The 18,994-nt window shown below is 43.0% G+C and overlaps 1 protein-coding gene across 1 annotated transcript in view; it reads left to right on the top strand.

Moving 5' to 3' along the window:
* LOC121193016 overlaps positions 1 to 18,994 on the top strand; it is a 293,109-nt gene that overhangs the window by 233,634 nt on the left and 40,481 nt on the right. The window contains exon 13 of the mRNA XM_041055112.1: positions 4,252 to 4,425. Within this exon, the coding sequence (XP_040911046.1) occupies positions 4,252 to 4,425 (174 nt within the window). The remainder of the gene's footprint in view (positions 1 to 4,251; positions 4,426 to 18,994) is intronic.

The raw sequence follows: 18,994 nt of genomic DNA, 5'->3' as shown, positions 1-18,994 counted from the left end.
CTAGTGGACTGACAGTGGAAGTACAGCAGCTGATGGCAGCTTCCTCTGCCTCACACTGCTGTCTGACCGCATTCAACTGACACTGATATGAAAGAGGAAAGAAGAGCCAATCAGTGGAGGAGCAGCTGATATTTCTACAGGACAAATGATGGAGAGGAGGATTTCAGTTGATGTGCAGATGAATGATTTGTGTTTTCTCTCCAGATTAAGGTAGAAAGTGTGTGTGAGCTGATGTGGATGTGAATTCAGCATCATGAATCAGTGTGAGGACAGAGAGGAGGGAGCCCCTCCCCCTAAAAGCAGTCTGTGTGGGGACCATGAGATCCAGACCAAAGCTCAGAGGTGAGATGAGGATCTCTAACTGTCCATGACTCTTCTCCATGTCAGAGCTCAGCACTCACATCACTGCACCATCATTATTCACACTCAAAGCTCTGTGTGTGTTGTGTTGAAGGCCAGAGCAGCAGCACACACCAGACTCTGCTGGACCTGAACATGGACCTGAGCCCAGCTGTGTGTCCATGAAGAGTGACAGGTCAAAGGGTGGTCTCATTAATTTCAAAGGACAGCTTCCCTCTGCTGCAAAGAAGTGAGCTGCAGCTGACTACATGTTTTCTTCTTTATTATGAAAACACTGTATGAATAATAGATATGTTGTCCCTGTCCCCATGTCCCTGATGGTCTTAATCTCTGTGTCCACCAGGATCCATCAGAGACCAGACTTCCCTGTATCTGAGCCCAGCTGTGTGTCCATGAAGAGTGACAGGTCAAAGGACATCCCCATTCATTTCAAAGGACAGCCTCCCTCTGCTGCAAAGAAGTGAGCTGCAGCTGAGTTTAAAATGTATCAGACAGCTGTCCTGTATAACTGGTCTTCTATGAAAGATGAAGTGGCTTCATGAATGACACAGTATATGAACATGATCAGGCTGAAACACAGGCTTTAGTGGCAAAGTTGATGTTTCTCTTTTCAAGAAAAGCACTTCTTATGTTCTTATATGTGTCATTCAGATCAGAACTAAAACTCCCTGTAACTCAGCACCTATCCAGTTCCAGTGTTTGTGTTAGTGTCCTGTAGCAGAGGTGAGACTTCTGTCAAACCCAGTGTGAGTCCTTAAAACTCCTCATTTAAAAGGTGGACTTGTTGTGATGACTCTAGGTCATGAGGTACAGAACTGATTGCTTGTTTCCTCTCATTGAGAATGTCACAGCACAGTAGTGTTTGCTTTAATCAGGACAGTCACCACAGAACATAAAAGCAGCTGTTGTTTGTGTACAAAGCATAAAACACTCACAGATGCTGCAAACATAATGTGAGCTAATTCTTCATGATTCCTCCACAGAGTGGACCAGGAGAGCTCAGAGGTTCCCAGTGCTCAGTCTGCCCAGCAGCATCAAACACACCTGGACTCCATATTTATGGTCTGTACATGGACAACAACTACTTTGACATCTGTTGTGTTGACAATAATCTCCATGCTGCATTTTTTAGAGCAGTGGATTGTCAGTGTGTCCAACATGGATCTGATGTTTGTCTCCATGGTTTTACTTTGATTGTGTCATTTTTTCTGTTCCAGCTGCTGGAGGAGAACATTGTCACTTTTGTGAAGAAGGAGCTGAAGAACATCCAGAAGGTTGTGAGTCCTGATTACCCAGAATGCTCAGAGAGTCAGAGGGAGTATGAGGAGGTGTTGGACGGTGAGGATGAAGAGCAGAGGAGGAGCAGCAGAGAGGCTTTTGTGAAGATCACAGTGAACTTCCTGAGGAGAATGAAGCAGGAGGAGCTGGCTGACTGTCTGCACAGCAGTAAGAGGATTTCTCTAAAGATTCAACATGATGGACAAATGGGACATTTACTAACGTCTCAAGACATGGAGGGAAACATGTTCATGTGTGTTCTTTAGGGGGATGAACATGTCATGTTTTCTTTATGAATCAGTCATTGATGTTGTTTCTTGCTTGTTCATTCAGGACATGTTGCTCCAGTTTGTCAACGTAAACTTAAATCTACTCTGAAGAAGAAGTTCCAGTGTGTGTTTGAGGGGATCTCTAAAGCAGGAAACCCAACCCTTCTGAATCAGATCTACACAGAGCTCTACATCACAGAGGGAGGGACTGGAGAGGTCAATGATGAACATGAGGTCAGACAGATTGAAACAGCATCCAGGAAACCAGCAAGACCAGAAACAAGCATCAGACAGGAAGACATCTTTAAAGCCTCACCTGGAAGAGACGGACCAATCAGAACAGTGATGACAAAGGGAGTGGCTGGCATTGGCAAAACAGTCTTAACACAGAAGTTGACTCTGGACTGGGCTGAAGACAAAGCCAACCAGGACATACACTTCACATTTCCATTCACGTTCAGAGAACTGAATGTTCTGAAAGAGAAAAAGTTCAGCTTGGTGGAACTTGTTCATCAGTTCTTTACTGAAACCAAAGAAGCAGGACTCTGCAGGTTTGAAGAGGTCCAGGTTCTGTTCATCTTTGATGGTCTGGATGAGTGTCGACTTCCTCTGGACTTCCACAACACTGAGATCCTGACTGATGTTACAGAGTCCACCTCAGTGGATGTGCTGCTGACAAACCTCATCAGGGGGAAACTGCTTCCCTCTGCTCGCCTCTGGATAACCACACGACCTGCAGCAGCCAATCAGATCCCTCCTGAGTGTGTTGACATGGTGACAGAGGTCAGAGGGTTCACTGACCCACAGAAGGAGGAGTACTTCAGGAAGAGGTTCAGAGAGGAGGAGCAGGTCAGATGGATCATGTCCCACATCAAGACTTCACGAAGTCTCCACATCATGTGCCACATCCCGGTCTTCTGCTGGATCACTGCTACAGTTCTGGAGGATGTGTTGGAAACCAGAGAGGGAGGAGGACTGCCCAAGACCCTGACTGAGATGTACATTCACTTCCTGGTGGTTCAGTCCAAACTGAAGAATGTTAAGTATGATGGAGGAACTGAGACAGATCCACACTGGAGTCCAGAGACCAGGAAGATGATTGAGTCTCTGGGAAAACTGGCTTTTGAGCAGCTGCAGAAAGGAAACCTGATCTTCTATGAATCAGACCTGACAGAGTGTGGCATCGATATCAGAGCAGCCTCAGTGTACTCAGGAGTGTTCACACAGGTCTTTAAAGAGGAGAGAGGACTGTACCAGGACAAGGTGTTCTGCTTCGTCCATCTGAGTCTTCAGGAGTTTCTGGCTGCTCTTCATGTCCGTCTGACCTTCATCAACTCTGGAGTCAGTCTTCTGTCAGAAGAACAATCAACCTCCAACTGGTCTAAACTGTTCAGAGACAAACTTGATCCAACACAGCTCTACCAGAGGGCTGTGGACAAGTCCTTACAGAGTCCAAATGGACACCTGGACTTGTTCCTCCGCTTCCTCCTGGGTCTTTCACTGCTGACCAATCAGACTCTCCTACAAGGTCTGCTGACACAGACAGGAAGTGGCTCACAGACCAATCAGCAAACAGTCCAGTACATCAAGAAGAAGATTGAAGAGACTCCCTCTGCAGAGCAAAGCATCAACCTGTTCCACTGTCTGAATGAACTGAATGATCGTTCTCTAGTGGAGCAGATCCAACAGTCCCTGAGTTCAGGACGTCTTTCCACAGATGAACTGTCTCCTGCTCAATGGTCAGCTCTGGTCTTCATCTTACTGTCATCAGAAAAACATCTGGACGTGTTTGACCTGAAGAAATACTCTGCTTCAGAGGAGGCTCTTCTGAAGCTGCTGCCAGTTGTCAAAGCCTCTAACAAAGCTCTGTAAGTGTATAGATAGTTGGATTTATTCATCATTATATAAAGACTCTATTTTATTCAGCAGGAGGGAAAATAAATTCCTCTCTTCTTTAATTCCTTATCATCATCTCTGAACTGTGAGCTTCATCAAATTGAATTAAATGGATCCCACATTAAAGAGTCAAGTCTCAGCTTTAATTTGCAGGTTGACATCAGTATAGAAGGAACAGTGTGAGAGATTCAGCCCTTTTAGTGGTTCAAAAGTAACTGGACAAATACTTATATACTTATATTTAACTGTCATGTCTCCAACTTGTTGAGTATAAAACAGAAAGGATTTGAATCAGAGCCAATGAAAGATGATCATCAATGTAGAAACTCCTCATTGGTTAGGTCTGTTAGTTTGCTGTGAGCTGCAGAGCAAACTGAGAGTTTTGTTCCTTTGACTGTCTTTTCAACACAAATGTTATTTGACTTTTTCTTCATTGTTTCCTCTTCAGACTGAGCAGCTGTAACCTCTCAGAGAGAAGCTGTGAAGCTCTGTCCTCAGTTCTCAGCTCCCAGTCCTCTAGTCTCAGAGACCTGGACCTGAGTAACAACAAGCTGCAGGATGCAGGGGTGAAGCTGCTGTCTGCTGGACTGAAGAGTCCCCACTGTACCCTGGAGACTCTCAGGTCAGATCAAGTTCCAGTTTGTTTGAAGTGACTTCAAATTTTTTTCTTCAGTTTCTAAGCTTCTGCACATTGAGTCTGAATTCAGTGTGCAGTCATTGACTGTAGTATCCATTATTATATTTTAAAGTGAATGTGCTTAGAGCCTGAAGAACAAATATTTCTAACTGTCCAAATATTTACTGCCTTGACTGTACATGTATGTTTATTACTGATTGTGTCATATGCCTTCTTTCGACCCTGGTGTTATAGCAACGTATAGACCTATATCCACCGTCTTTCACCTGCGCAATATCAGTAAGATTCTGTATCAGAGTGATGCTGAAAAACTAGTCCATGCTTTTGTTACTTCTAGGCTGGACTACTGTAATTCCCTATTATCAGGATGTTCAGTTAACTCTCTAAAAAGCCTCCAGCTGATCCAAAATACTGCAGCGAGAGTGCTGACTGGAATTAGCAAGAGAGATCATATTACTCCTGTATTAACTTCTCTTCATTGGCTTCCTGTAAAATCCAGAACTGATTTTAAAATCCTTAATATCTCAAAGAGCTGATAGTACCATATTATCCCAACAGACTGCTTCGTTCCCAGAATGTAGGTTTGCTTATGGTTCCCAGAATCTCTAAAAGTAGAATGGGAGGCCGAGCCTTTAGCTATCAGGGCCCTCTCCTGTGGAACCAACTGCCAGTTTGGGTTCAAGAAGCAGACACTCTCTCTAATTTTAAAATGAGGCTTAAAATCTTTTTGTTTGACAAAGCTTATAATTAGTTGTAGTTACAGTTTTAGTTATTATGACTAAACCTGTAGTTAATCACGATTATTTTTATAGACACTATTACAGTTAATGATAAAGTCCATGGTAGGGCTGGCTCAGGCAACTGAACCATCCCTTAGTTATGGTGCTATAGGCCTAGGCTTCTGGGGGACTTCCCATGATCCTCTGCGTGCCTCTTCTCTTCTCTCTTCCTGTCCTCAGACCCACTCTCACATTTATTAGCCTTTATTCCATGTCATTAACTCTGTGTCCTCTCTGTCCCGTAGTCCTGTCCTTGTTTCTCTCTGGTCTCTCTGTCTCTGTACCTTTCTGCAGGTATCCCTGACTCTGGAGCTGCATGTTCTCTGTCTGTGATTCTGGCTCCGCCCACCTGCTGCTGTTTATTGTTTACAATGATCCATTTCTAACACATTACTATGTTTTAATGTTCCACTCTGCTACAGATATATTTTGTATTAATATTCTATGGAGACTGTAATGTAAATAATTACCAATGATGACAGCTTTTTGCTTCTGTGCTCTGTTTCCTATCATAACATGTAATCTGCTGAGCACACAGTATCCACTAACTGTTCTGTAATCTGAGTGCTGGCCCTCTAACACTGCCAACCCTGTTTGTATCATGTTTTATATGTTGCATGTCCTTTTCCTCCTCTCCTCCATTCCCAGCTGTCCTATCTTCCTCCTTTTCCTCCTTTCACCCAGCCCGGCCATCAGCAGGAGGGTCCCCCATATAAGCCAAGTTCTCCTCAAGGTTTATTACTGTTAAAAGGGAGTTTTTTCTTGCCACTGACCCCAGAGCAAGCACTTAACAGTCAGACTCTGGGTCTCTGTAAAGTGCTTTGAGACAATTTTGATCATGGAAGGAGCTATATAAATAAACTTGAAATTGAACTGAATTGAAAAATACTTAATGATTGTGTCATATTTAACATGTCATGTCTCCAACTTGTTGAGAATAAAACAGAAAGGATTTGAATCAGAGCCAATAAAAGATGATCATCAATGTAAAAACTCCTCATTGGTTAGCAGGTGGATAAAGAGCTGATATTTCTGCTTCACTGAACAAATCTGTGTTTGATGTTTGGCCCAGTTTGCAAATGCAGGTCTGTTAGTTTGCTGTGAGCTGCAGAGCAAACTGAGAGTTTTGTTCCTTTGACTGTCTTTTCAACACAAATGTTATTTGACTTTTTCTTCATTGTTTCCTCTTCAGACTGGGCAGCTGTAACCTCTCAGAGAGAAGCTGTGAAGCTCTGTCCTCAGTTCTCAGCTCCCAGTCCTCTAGTCTGAGACACCTGGACCTGAGTAACAACAAGCTGCAGGATTCCGAGGTGACACTGCTGTTTGCTGGACCTAAGAGTCCACACTGTACCCTGGAGACTCTCAGGTCAGATCAAGTTCCAGTTTGTTTGAAATGACTGCAGATATTTCTTGAGTCCATCAATTCTGACTTTAGAGAGGCCCATATCTAATGATTTTCTCAGTTCATACAATCTTTGAGTTTTTATATTTTATTTTTATCCATATATTAACTTTGGCTGAGATACACAAGCTCACTCAAATGAGTCCGGGATGTTCTTACACCAAAACATTAGTTCCGCCTGCTCCAAGTTCTGACTTGTAAAAAAAAAACTAATCAAAACACCCCAGAGTGATCTCTGGGGTGTTTTTTAATGTTTATTAATAGGACTAATAATAATGAGAAGTGGATTTACTGAGGAGAGTCAGTCTGTTTTTGAACTGTGGACCAAAGTCACATGGTCAGTGTGTGAGTCAGCAAGTAAACAGCTGTAACCATGGTAACTGAACACAACAATGATGGAGACAGCTTAAGCTTCAAAATCCTCAGACTCAAAAATCATGTCTCGAATTTCACAGACTAAACCTGAAAACTGGTAAATGGCTGCAAAATCCTTTGCATTCATTGATTGTGGTATCCATTATTATATTTTAAAGTGAATGTGCTGAGAGCCTGAAGAACAAAAGATGTCTAACTGTCCAAATACTTACAGCCTTGACTTCACGTCTTTTTATTACTGATTGTGTCATATTTAACTGTCATGCCAACTTGTTGAGAATAAAACAGAAAGGATTTGAATCAGAGCCAATGAAAGATGATCATCAATGTAGAAACTCCTCATTGGTTAGCAGGTGGATAAAGAGCTGATATTTCTGCTTCACTCAACAAATCTGTGTTTGATGTTTGGCCCAGTCAAATGCAGGTCTGTTAGTTTGCTGTGAGCTGCAGAGCAAACTGAGAGTTTTGTTCCTTTGATTGTTCTTTCAACAAAAATGTTATTTGACTTTTTCTTCATTGTTTCCTCTTCAGACTGAGCAGCTGTAACCTCTCAGAGAGAAGCTGTGAAGCTCTGTCCTCAGCTCTCAGCTCCCAGTCCTCTAGTCTGAGACACCTGGACCTGAGTAACAACAAGCTGCAGGATTCAGGGGTGAAGCTTCTGTCTGCTGGACTGAATAGTCCACACTGTACCCTGGAGACTCTCAGGTCAGATCAAGTTCCAGTTTGTTTGAAATGACTGCAGATATTTCTTGAGTCCATCAATTCTGACTTTAAAGAGGCCCATATCTAATGATTTTCTCATTTCATACAATCTTTGAGTTTTTATATTTTATTTTTATCCATATATTAACTTTGGCTGAGATACACAGCCAAAGTTTGTTTGAAATGACTATATCATATTTTGATATATTGTTGGACTCAAGATATTTCTTGTCAAAGACACAGCCTGCTCGTCCGGAGGAGGTGATGATTTCTGTGCTGGTGTGGTGTTCTGTGTCTCAAAGTGCCCAAAGAAGTCATTTAGGCTGTTCAGCAGTGAGATGTTACTTCCACAGGTTTGTGGGGGTGGGGGGTAGGGGGTTGTAGTCAGTGAGGGTTCGAATGCCCCTCCACAGGCTTTGTGTGTCCCTGGAGTTTCTTAAATGCCCGGTTATTTTCTTTGCGGCTCAAGCTCTCGCTCCTGCTACACCTCGTCCGACTCCACTCTGACCGACTGATCAGGCGATCAGGTTTTCGTGGAGCTGGGGCTTCTGGGAAACGCATCGGGTTGCCTTCGTTCATTTAGAGAATAAATATCAAGTATCGTCACGTAATCCATTGATTTCAACAATGTAACTGTATTCTGAATACTATCTATTTATGTATTCCGTTACTCCCCAACACTGCGTATGGAACTGCATATGGAACTTTGTCGTTTCTCCAAACGACAAAGCGCAAACACAACGAACCTCTTTAACCACCTGAAGAGGCAGCATCCGAAACAATTTGCTGAGAGCCAACCAGCGAGGCCAACCACACATCAGCCAGTGGTAACGGCTAAAGACATTACACAGAAACAACCAACTATGACACAAGCCTTTGATAAAAGCACGCCATATGAGAGAAGTAGCAAACGGTGGAAAGAGGTGACTTTTTTGCCTTTATAACTAAGTTTATACAAAGAAAATAGTTTGGTTCTAAATTAACTTCACTGTCAAAATGAACTGTGATAAAATCGTGATCGTGATTTTACCATTAAAAAATCGTGATGTGAAATTTTTGCCATATTGTCCACCCTACCTTTAAATCTGCTGGGTTGAAGTCCCCAGCAGTGATGATAAACCCGTCTGGGTGTGCAGTCTTTTGCTCGCTGATGGCGACCGCTCTTCTCGCTGTTGTTAGCGGTGGGGGTATGTAAACAGCGATCAGCAGAACCGCTGTAAACTCCCTCAGTAGATAAAAGGGCCTACACTTCAAGATGATGAACTCCACCCGTGGCGAACAGTGTTTATGAACAACAACAACATTCCGACACCAAACACAGATTCCCCCGCCAGTCTTACCTCCCTCCACAAAGACACGGTCACACGGTCAGGTAGCATGTTAGTCCAACTAGCTGAATAGCAGAGTCTGGGATGTTGTCATTCAGCCATGTTTCCGTAAAAATGGAAACACAGCAGTCCCTCACATCACGCTGCGCAGATCTGAGGAGTTGTATGTGATCCATCTTGTTATCCAGTGATCTTACAGGATCAGGGATAGTATCACTGGTCTCTGTGAGCTAGCTGCTAGCCTAGCCTGGATGCCTCCTAGCTTGCCCCACTTCTGCTTTCTTTCGCACCGCTTCTGGCATCTCCTCTTAGGGTGGGATGCAGCAGGCGAAGCCGCTGATCTATCAGGCCGGCGAAGTAATCCTAGGCTCCTAAGATCCTCAGACAGTGCTTGATCAAGAATGTGGTTTGTTGGTGTTTTCCTGAGTTCCAAAAGGCGATGGCGGCTGTAACTTTTCCTAGATGAAAAGGACGTACACGGACCTAAACAAAGTGCGCAGAAGGCGCTCGTACACACACAATTACACATCGTAGTTAGAGAAAGAGGCGCCGTTGCGTCCGCTCGTGCCGCCATCTTGCTCATCTAGCCTATTTTGGGTTTTTTTTCAGCTTCATATTCTTTCAAGCGATCTAGGAATTTGGCTAATATACACAAGGTCACTTATGCTTTGTTATAACGTGGTTTATACTATTAAATCTCAGTGTTAATATCAATTCAGTTATATTGCATCGAATCATAACAGAAGTTATCGCAAGGCACTTTCCATACACTTTAGCAGTCAATAGTTTGGACACAACTTCTCATTCAATGGTTTTTCTTTATTTTTATTACTTTCTACATTGTAGATTCATACTGAAGACATCAAAACTATTGTGGCAAATTGATGTAAAGTAAGAGTCTGACAATACCACCTTAGCAATTTCACCCAAGTAATATTAATGTAAGTTTAAAGTGCCTTAACAAACCAAAACAAGGGCACTCAGGTCCGTTAAAAAAAAAAGTAAGTGCAGGAGACATGGTTCACAATCAAAGGATTGCAAATTTTATTCACATAAGATTGTAGTAAAAGTAATAAAATGAAATGACTGACAACCCACCTAGTGGCAGAGGCTTACCAGCTGTGGGGAGGATTCAAATTGGGGGTCAGGAAGTCCAAAATAAAACAGGGAACACCTGACTCATGTGCCAAACACAACAAACAGTGACGTGCAAAGGAACCTTAAACCCCAGGATTACAAAGCTCTTCTATATACGATGTCAGCCAGAGGACACAGGTAACCTTGCAGTACAGAGGTCTCTGGCCAGAGATGAACCTGCAGAGAGCAACAGCAGAAGAGAGGAGAGAAAGAACAAAACTACAGGAAAGGGAAGAAGTTGAGTTAGTAATATGTATTAATGGAATACAAATGAGTACAGATAGAGAGGGGGAGAGAGAGGAGCTTGGTGCATGATGGCAAGTCCCCCGACAGTCTAAGCCTATAGCAGCTTAACTAGTAGATGGTTCAAGCTAAATCTGAGCCAGAACTATATGCTTTATCAAAGAAGAAGGTTTTTAACCTACTCTTAAACATGGAGAGGTTCCACTGTAGAGGAGCATGATAACTGAAGGATCTGCCACCTACTGTACTTTTGGGGACTCTGGGAACCACTAGTAGGTCTGCATTCTGGGAGCGCAGTGTTTTAGTACGGTAATAAGGTACTATGAGCTCCTTGAGATATGGTGGTGCCTGACCATTGAGGGCTTTGTAGGTAAGGAGCAGAATTTTAAATTCTATTATGGATTTTACAGAGGGCCAATGCAGAGAAGCCAACATAGGAGTAATCTGATCTTGTTTCCTGGTTCCTGTCAGCACTTGCTGCAGCATTTTGAATCATCTGGAGAGTCTTTAGAGACTGCCTGATAATAAGGAATTGCAATAGTCCAGCCTAAAAGTAACAAACGCATGGACTAGTTTTTCTGCATCATTACAAGACAGGATGTGCCTGATTTTTGTAATATTACAAAGGTGAAAAAAGCAGCCCTTGAAGTTTCTTGATGTGGGAGTTAAAGTACCAGTCTTGATCAAAAGCAACTCCCAGCTTTCTTAAAGTGGCATCTATCTATCTATCTATCTATCTATTGGAGGCCAGAGCAATATCATCAGTTAGCCTTTGAGTTCAGAAGCAGAAAATTACTATTCATACAGATCTTTAATGCCCTTAACACATATCTGAAGCTTAACTGATTGATTTCCTCTGGCTTTATTGATAAGTACAACTGGGTATTATCCGCATAACAGTGGAAGTTTATGGAGTGCTTCCTGATAATGTTGCCTATATAAGGTGAAGCATATATAAGGTGAAAAGAATTGGTCCAAGCACTGAACCTTGTGGAACTCCATGCCTAACTTTTGTGTACATGGAGGACGCATTGTTGATGTGTACAAACTGAAATCGATCTGATAGGTAAGACCTAAGCCAGCTTAGTGTGGCTACTTTGTAGTCGGCTAAAACACCTGCATCAAGTTTAGGCTTTTTAAGAAGCGGTTTAATTACAGCTACTACGACTGTGGTACATAGCCTGTTAGTAAGGAGGAATTTATCATATCCAGTAGAGAGGTGCTGATTAGGGATAAAATTCCTAGGGAGCCTGGTGGGGATAAGGTCTGAAAGACAGGTTGATGGTTTAGATCAGGGGTATTCAACAAAAATTTTAAGAGGTCCAGTGAGAGAAAATTTAATCAAGCAAAGGTCTGGAACATCAAACAATATATATATATATATATATATATATATATATATATATATATATATATATATATATATATATATATATAAAATAGAGAAAATAAAATAATTGAAAAATTGTGCAAAATAAATAAATAATCAAATAAACTGATTAATTTTAGAAAAATAAAATACCAGTAGCTTGTTTCCCTTTTTCTTTAACCATCTCAACAAATTTTTACAATAAATGAATATAAACACATCTTAACAACTGAAATATTTTACAGTTTCTCTTTCTTACCCTCTTATATCTTATGCCCCCACTTTCTGTTGCTCAATGAGAGAACTGAGCTCTAACTTCTCCTGCCAGGACTTTAAATCTGGGCTGGAATGGTGTCAGGTCCATTCTCATGCACATGTGAAGGTGCTCATTGGTGAGCCTGGAACGATATTTAGTTTTAATTATGTTCATCGTGGAGAAAGCTGCCTCACAGCTGTATGTGGACCCAAACATAGTCGAAATGAACAGGGCTACTTTCCTCAAACCTGGGAAAGCTGTCTCAGAGACCATTTGGAGCCAGAAAGTGGCAGGGTCAGCTCTGAAAAACTGCTCTTTCAGGGCCATATCTGCTTGCAGATCAATCAGTTGCTGCTGGAGAGGCCCAGCATTTACCCACTTGAAGTTCTTTTGAGAACCCCCTGACATCTGTGATTAGAAATGGGTTATGAATCAACATGGTGAGCTGCTCTCCAAAGCTGAAGCTGTCAAAACGTTTGCTTTGGTTTGACAATTAGCTAAGTCAACAAAAGGAGACACATCTCTCTGTCCCTGAACCTGTCCCTGCACTACTGGGAAGTGTTCACAGTCTCCCTGCAGATCTTCCCTGAACACCTCAAGTTTCCTCTGAAAGGAGCGGACAGCTGTCATCAGTTCACAGTTGCCTTCTGACTTCTCAGCTCTGCTAAGAAATCTGCTACTTCCCTTCTGATGGACCAAAAGCTCCAACACCCTGCCTTTGCTGAGCCATCTCACATTGTTGTGAAGCAGAAGATCATCTGCATTTGCCTCAGCTTCTCTCAGGAATTCCTTGAGCAAGCGATGCTGATAGGAAGAGGATGCCCTGAGAAGATTTATCATTTTGATCACTCTGTTCATCACCTCAGCATGCTCATCAGACAGGGTGGAGCACAGGACAGTTTGATGAATTATGCAGTAAAAAGAGATGAGTTGGGGATTGTACTCTTTCATCCTTGCTACAGCTCCTTTCTCTCTTCCTATCATGGCAGGGGCTCCATCTGTTGTTATTGGAACTACTTGTTTCAGCCCTATTCCTCATTTTGTTAACATCTCCTTAATTGCCAGGTAGATGTCCTCTCCTCTTGTGCTAGTCTGAAGGGGAGTAACACCTAACAGGTCTTCACAGAACTCATTCTTGTCTTGAAGAACGTTACATAAACTAATAGCTGAGCAATGTCTAACACATCAGTGAACTCATCTACAGCTAAGCCTACACATGATGCCTTATGGATAGCTTCATCCAGCTGGGCTAGCACATCCTGGGCTAAAATTTCTGCTTTCTTTGTGGTTGATGATGACGACATAGGTATTTGCCTAATTTTGTCACAGAGCTCTTCTTTTTGTTTTCCCTCGAGTAATGTCTCTGCTGCTGCACTCATTTACTCCTTGACAACCCCTCCATCAGTAAATGGCTTTTTGTGTTGACCCAAAATCCAAGCAACTGTGAGGGAACATTCATTAGCACGTTGTTGAGCAGTGAATGAATGGGTCAGGATCCTGGTTGATTGCTCATATTGGGATCTGAGAATGCATATTTTCTGTTGCCTCAGTTCAGACTTGAGTACATATGTTTGATGAAAAACCCTGTTTCGTCTCATAGTGGCGTTTCACATTGGCACTTTCAATGAGCACCATGGTCTCTGAACATATGAGACACACTGGTTTTGTGCTCCCAGTGGGAAGAATGAACATAAATGAATCTGTCCAATCCGGGTTGAACGCTTTACTTTCACTATCCACTTTTCTCTTCTTTGAGAGCGCCATTATTTTTCTCTGTTGTCTCGCGCTCACTTGTCTCTCTGTCTCTCCCTGTCTCCTACTCACTCGCCTCTCTGTCTTCTCTTCCTTTCACCGGCTTACTCGTCTCTCCCTGTCTCCCATTCACTCGTCTGTCCCTGTCTCCCGCTCACTCACCTCTCTGCCTTCTCTCACTGTCTCCTGCTCACCCGTCTCTCTGTCTTTTCTTCCTGTCTCCGGCTCCCTTGTCCATAAATATCATCTCCCTCGCTAACTTCCCTGTCCACCTGTCACTCACCTCTCATCTCTCTCATCTCTGTATTCAGAGTCGCTCTTTTGTTTACACACATTTGATTGGCTGAGCAGCTTCACGTGGGATGCTTAACTCACGTGCAATTGGTCTGTAATGTCCACTAAACAGATACTGTTAAGACTAGAAAAGCTGTGCTGGTTAAAATATTAGCGCTCCGTCATAATGTAGAATCCCTCAATAATTTATTGATTGTAAGTCTGGGTCCGCATAGGACGGCGTCTGGGTCCGGACCCGGACCGTGGTCCGCCTGTTAGTGACCTCTGGTTTAGATGAAGAACTCATAGAAGTTAGTTGGTGAAGATCAATGGAAGACAAACTTTCTAATCAGGTTTTACTGCTGTTTCAGAGGTTCCTGTGCTTAAACAAAAATCAGTGCTAATTGAGAACAGGAGGTGATTAATATTGTCTCTGATAGTCAGAATTTTATTATTAAAGAAGCCCATGAAGTCATTACTGCTGAGAGCCAAAGGAATACATGGATCAATAGAGCTGTGACTCTCTGTCAGCCTGGCTACAGAACTGAAGAGAAACCTGGGGTTGTTTTTATTGTCTTCTATTAATGAAGAGTAGTAGGCTGCTCTAGCATTACAAAGGGACTTCCTGTATGCTTGAAGACCACGCAGGATTCTTCCAATTTGGTGGAACGCCAAATCCTTTCAAGTTTTCGTGTTGTTTGCTTTAATTTGTGAGCTTGTGAGCTAAACCACGGAGCAAACCTCTTTTGTTTCTCTGTCTTTTGTCTTAGAGGAGCGATAGAGTCAAGTGTCATTCGCATTGAGTCAGCAACTTTGTCAACATGATGGTCAGTTAGAGAGGGACTGAAGTCAGCAGAGGAGTCCTCTGTTATATTGAGGCATGACACTGAGTTAAGTACTGACGGAATCACTTCCTTAAATTTAGCTGCAGCACCATCAGATAGACATCTAGTAAAGACATTTTTGTCTAATGGTGTGTAGTCCAATAATACAAATTCAAATGCCACTAAACAGTTATCTGATAGAAGAGGATTCTGTGGGAAGATTGTTAAATATTCAATCTCAATGCCATATGACAGAACAAGGTCGAGTGTGTGGTTAAAACAATGAGTGGGTTTATTTACACTTTGAGAGAAGCCAACTGAGTCTAATTATGAGATAAATGCACAACTAAGGCTATCATTGTTAACATCCACATGAATATTGAAATCGACTACAATAATGACTTTATCTGTACTGAGAACTAGATTATATAAAAACTCAGAGAATTCAGACAGGAACTCAGGGTGCGGCCCAGATGGGCAGTACACTATAACAAACTGAACTGGTTGTAATATTTTCCAGGTTGGATGAGAAAACTTAAGAACAAAACTTTCAAATGAGTTATAATTGATCAACTGTAACTATGGCAAATGCACTCAAAGATGATGGAGATAGCCTGAGTGTAAGAATGCTCTGACTCAAAAATTGTCACGACTGAGCTAAGACTGAACCCAAAAGCATGACTCCAGAGAGTAGAATCAAAAATAAAGTCTTTAATAAACAAAGTAGCAAATGATAATCACCCAATCGGGGAAAAATGCAAGGAAACAAAATACCCAAAATAAGAACATAAGATCACTCCAACGAGGAAACACAAAATCACTCTTATGAGGACAAAACAACAAACTCAAACCAAAGGCAGGGCAGCAAGGCAAAATCAAATCAAAGTACAAAAGAACACAAAACCTGACAAGAATTAACGCTGGTTCACTTGACAAAAGACAAGACGAACTGGCACAGAACAAAGGGAGACACAGGGTAATGGGAAACAGGTGGGGTTTGGAGCCCAGTGGATCACCTGTGGATGCATGGCAACCGGGACAAACAAACGATTCTTTGGGCATCCACTAGGTGTTGGGCTCTCACCAATGGCACGCTTCACCTCAGTTTCTATTTGCCATGACACCGCTCCTACCACACGGTTCAGTGGTAGAATTGGTTCAGGGTCTTTGGCAGTGGGCTCGGGGTCGAACAATTGGGACAAGGCATCCGGCTATGTGTTTCTGGACCCCGGCCTGTAAGACAAAATAAAGTTAAAATGGTTAAAAAAACATCTGGCTTGGCGTGAGTTAAGTCTTTTAGCAGTGCGAATATATTCAAGGTTTTTATGGTCAGTCCAAACAACGAATGGGTGCTGTGCCCCCTCCAGCCAATGCCTCCACTCCTCAAGAGCGATTTTGACTGCCAATAACTCACGGTTCCCCACATCATAGTTCCTCTCAGCTGGTGATAACCTCAGAGATAAGAAGGCACAGGGATGCAGCTTGTTGTCCTTGGCGTAACGCTGAGAGAGGACCGCGCCCACTCCTTAATTAGAGGCGTCAACCTCCACCACAAACTCTCAGGTGGGATCAGGAACCATGAGGATGGGAGCGGAGGTGAAGAGGACCTTGAGCCACTGGAACGCCTCCTCAGCCTGGGAGGACCCCTGGAAGGGCACCTGTGGGGACGTGAGAGCACGGAGGGGAGCAGCTATGGCGCTGAAGTTTCTGATAAACCATCTGTAGAAGTTACCAAATCCCAAGAATTGCTGAACTTTCTTACGGCTATCAGGTGTTGACCACTGAACCACAGCGCTAACTTTAGCCGGATCCATTTGTATCCTCCCAGGGGCTACAATGAAGCCCAGGAAAGATACTGTAAGGGTTCTACAGCAATTGCTGAAGAACCTGGCGTACATGGCTGACATGGGTAATAAGATCAGGGAAGATTAAAATGTCATCAAAAACAAAGTGACCCAGAAACTCTCTCAACAGATTGTTTACCATGCCTTGAAAAACAGCTGGAGCATTAGTCAACCCAAAAGGTATCACCAGGTATTCATAATATCCATAAGGGGTATTAAACCCCGTCTTCCATTCATTCCCCTCCCTAATTCGAACCAGATGACAGGCATTTCTCAGGTCAAGCTTAGTGAAAACCTTAGCCTGCTGTAAATGGTCGAAAGCAGATGACATGAGTGGTGTTGGGTAACGATTCTTGACAGTTACGTCATTGAAGGGGCCATAGTCTATACATGGTCTCAGGGACCCATCCTTTTTACCCACGAAGAAGAAACCCGCCCCAGTGGGAGAGGAGGAAGGACGGATCAAACCTGCCTTTAAGGATGCCTCAATGTATTCATTCATGGCCTCCCTTTCGGGACCCGAGATGGAGTAAACTCTCCCCTTGGGAATGGGAGCACCAGGAATAAGGTTAATAAGACAATCTTAAGGGTGGTGAGGCGGAAGGGAGGTAGCTTTGCTCTTGCTAAAAACCTCCCCTAAGTCATGGTAACAATCAGGTACAGAAGACAGATCAGGATGGTCAGAACCTTTAGCCAGGTTTACTGGAAGTGTTTCACAAACAACATTTCTGCCAACATTGGTACATTTTTTCAAACAAGCAGTTTGACATTCTTGAGACCAGTTCAAAATCCTCCGCGTACTCCACTCAATGCTCAGGTAATGCTTCTTTAACCAGGGGGACCCTAAAATGAGGGGATGTTGGCTAGAGCTGAATACATGAAAGTCCATGAGTTCCTTGTGTTCCCCAATCCTTACCTCCAGCGGCTCAGTTTTGTGAGTCACCTTGGAAATTGAGCTCCCGTCGAGAGCACTAGCCTCCAGGGGCTGAGGCAGCTGTTCAGTTTTAAACTGAAGTCTCTTAACCAAGTCCCAGTCCATGAGACTTTCGTCAGCCCCAGAGTCAATGAACCCTCCAAGAGGCAGAGGGGTGTCATGGTGCTTGAGTTCAACCCCCGTGAGAGCACGGAGAGGGCATTCGGGCGAGGAGAGCCGGCTTACCAGGACCCTCTCTTTTACTGGTGAGCCTTTTCTTTTACTGGACACCCAGAAAGAACATGACCCAATCTCCCGCAGTAGAAACACCTACCCTCCTGTAACCGCCGTCGACGCTCCTCTGGTGACAGGAGGAGAACAATCAGACAGGCGGGAAACATGAAGGAAGGGCAAGCAACCTGAAACAAGAGGAGATGAAATTTTAAAATAAAAGCGGAAGTCACAAGACAACATAGACACAAGACAAAAACAGAGCTAGACATTATTTACGGACTATGACAAAAATCATGATTCAAATTTTCACTAAACCTAAAAACTGGTAAATGGCTGTGCTTATATAGAACTTTTAACCACAACTCTTTACATGCTGCTTCTCATTCACCCATTCACAAACACTGATGGCAGCCAGCTACCATACAAGGTGCTGGTCTGACCATCAGGGCTGGTTTGAGGTTGAGGTTTTTAGCCTGAGGACACTTGATGTTGACAGGAGGAGAGCTGTGATTAATGTACAAACCTCTCTACCTTCTGAGACACAGCTGCCCTGTAATTACAACTAATAAACAATTTTATCAGAGGATTCAAACTAAATCAAATCAGGTACCAACATTAACACAGTTACAGTCAAGACGTGAAGTATTTGAACAGTTGTTCTTCATGCTCTGAGCTTCAGCACATTTAGAGTTTTGTTCCTTTGATTGTCCTTTCAACACAAATGTTATTTGACTTTTTCTTCATTGTTTCCTCTTCAGACTGAGCAGCTGTAACCTCTCAGAGAGAAGCTGTGAAGCTCTGTCCTCAGTTCTCAGCTCCCAGTCCTCTAGTCTGAGACACCTGGACCTGAGTAACAATGACCTACAGAATTCAGGAGTGAAGATTCTGTCTGCTGGACTGGAGAGTCCACACTGTACCCTGGAGACTCTCAGGTCAGGATCTATCAACGTGTTTAGCTGATGATTTACATCAGTGGATAAACAGCCAACTTGTGTAGGAATGTTCACAGTAAATTTGACTAAAGTTCAGCAAAACTTTCTAGACTCAGATAATTATTCATCATATTATCTCTTGTTTTTGCTTGTTGATTTTTTTGAATCCTACAGATGATGTTTAAGGAATT

The sequence above is a fragment of the Toxotes jaculatrix genome, chromosome 14 (genome assembly GCF_017976425.1).
Source record: "Toxotes jaculatrix isolate fToxJac2 chromosome 14, fToxJac2.pri, whole genome shotgun sequence".
NCBI lineage: Eukaryota > Metazoa > Chordata > Actinopteri > Toxotidae > Toxotes > Toxotes jaculatrix.
The sequence above is the reverse complement of the archived record's forward strand: the minus strand, read 5'-3'. Positions and strand labels throughout refer to the sequence as shown.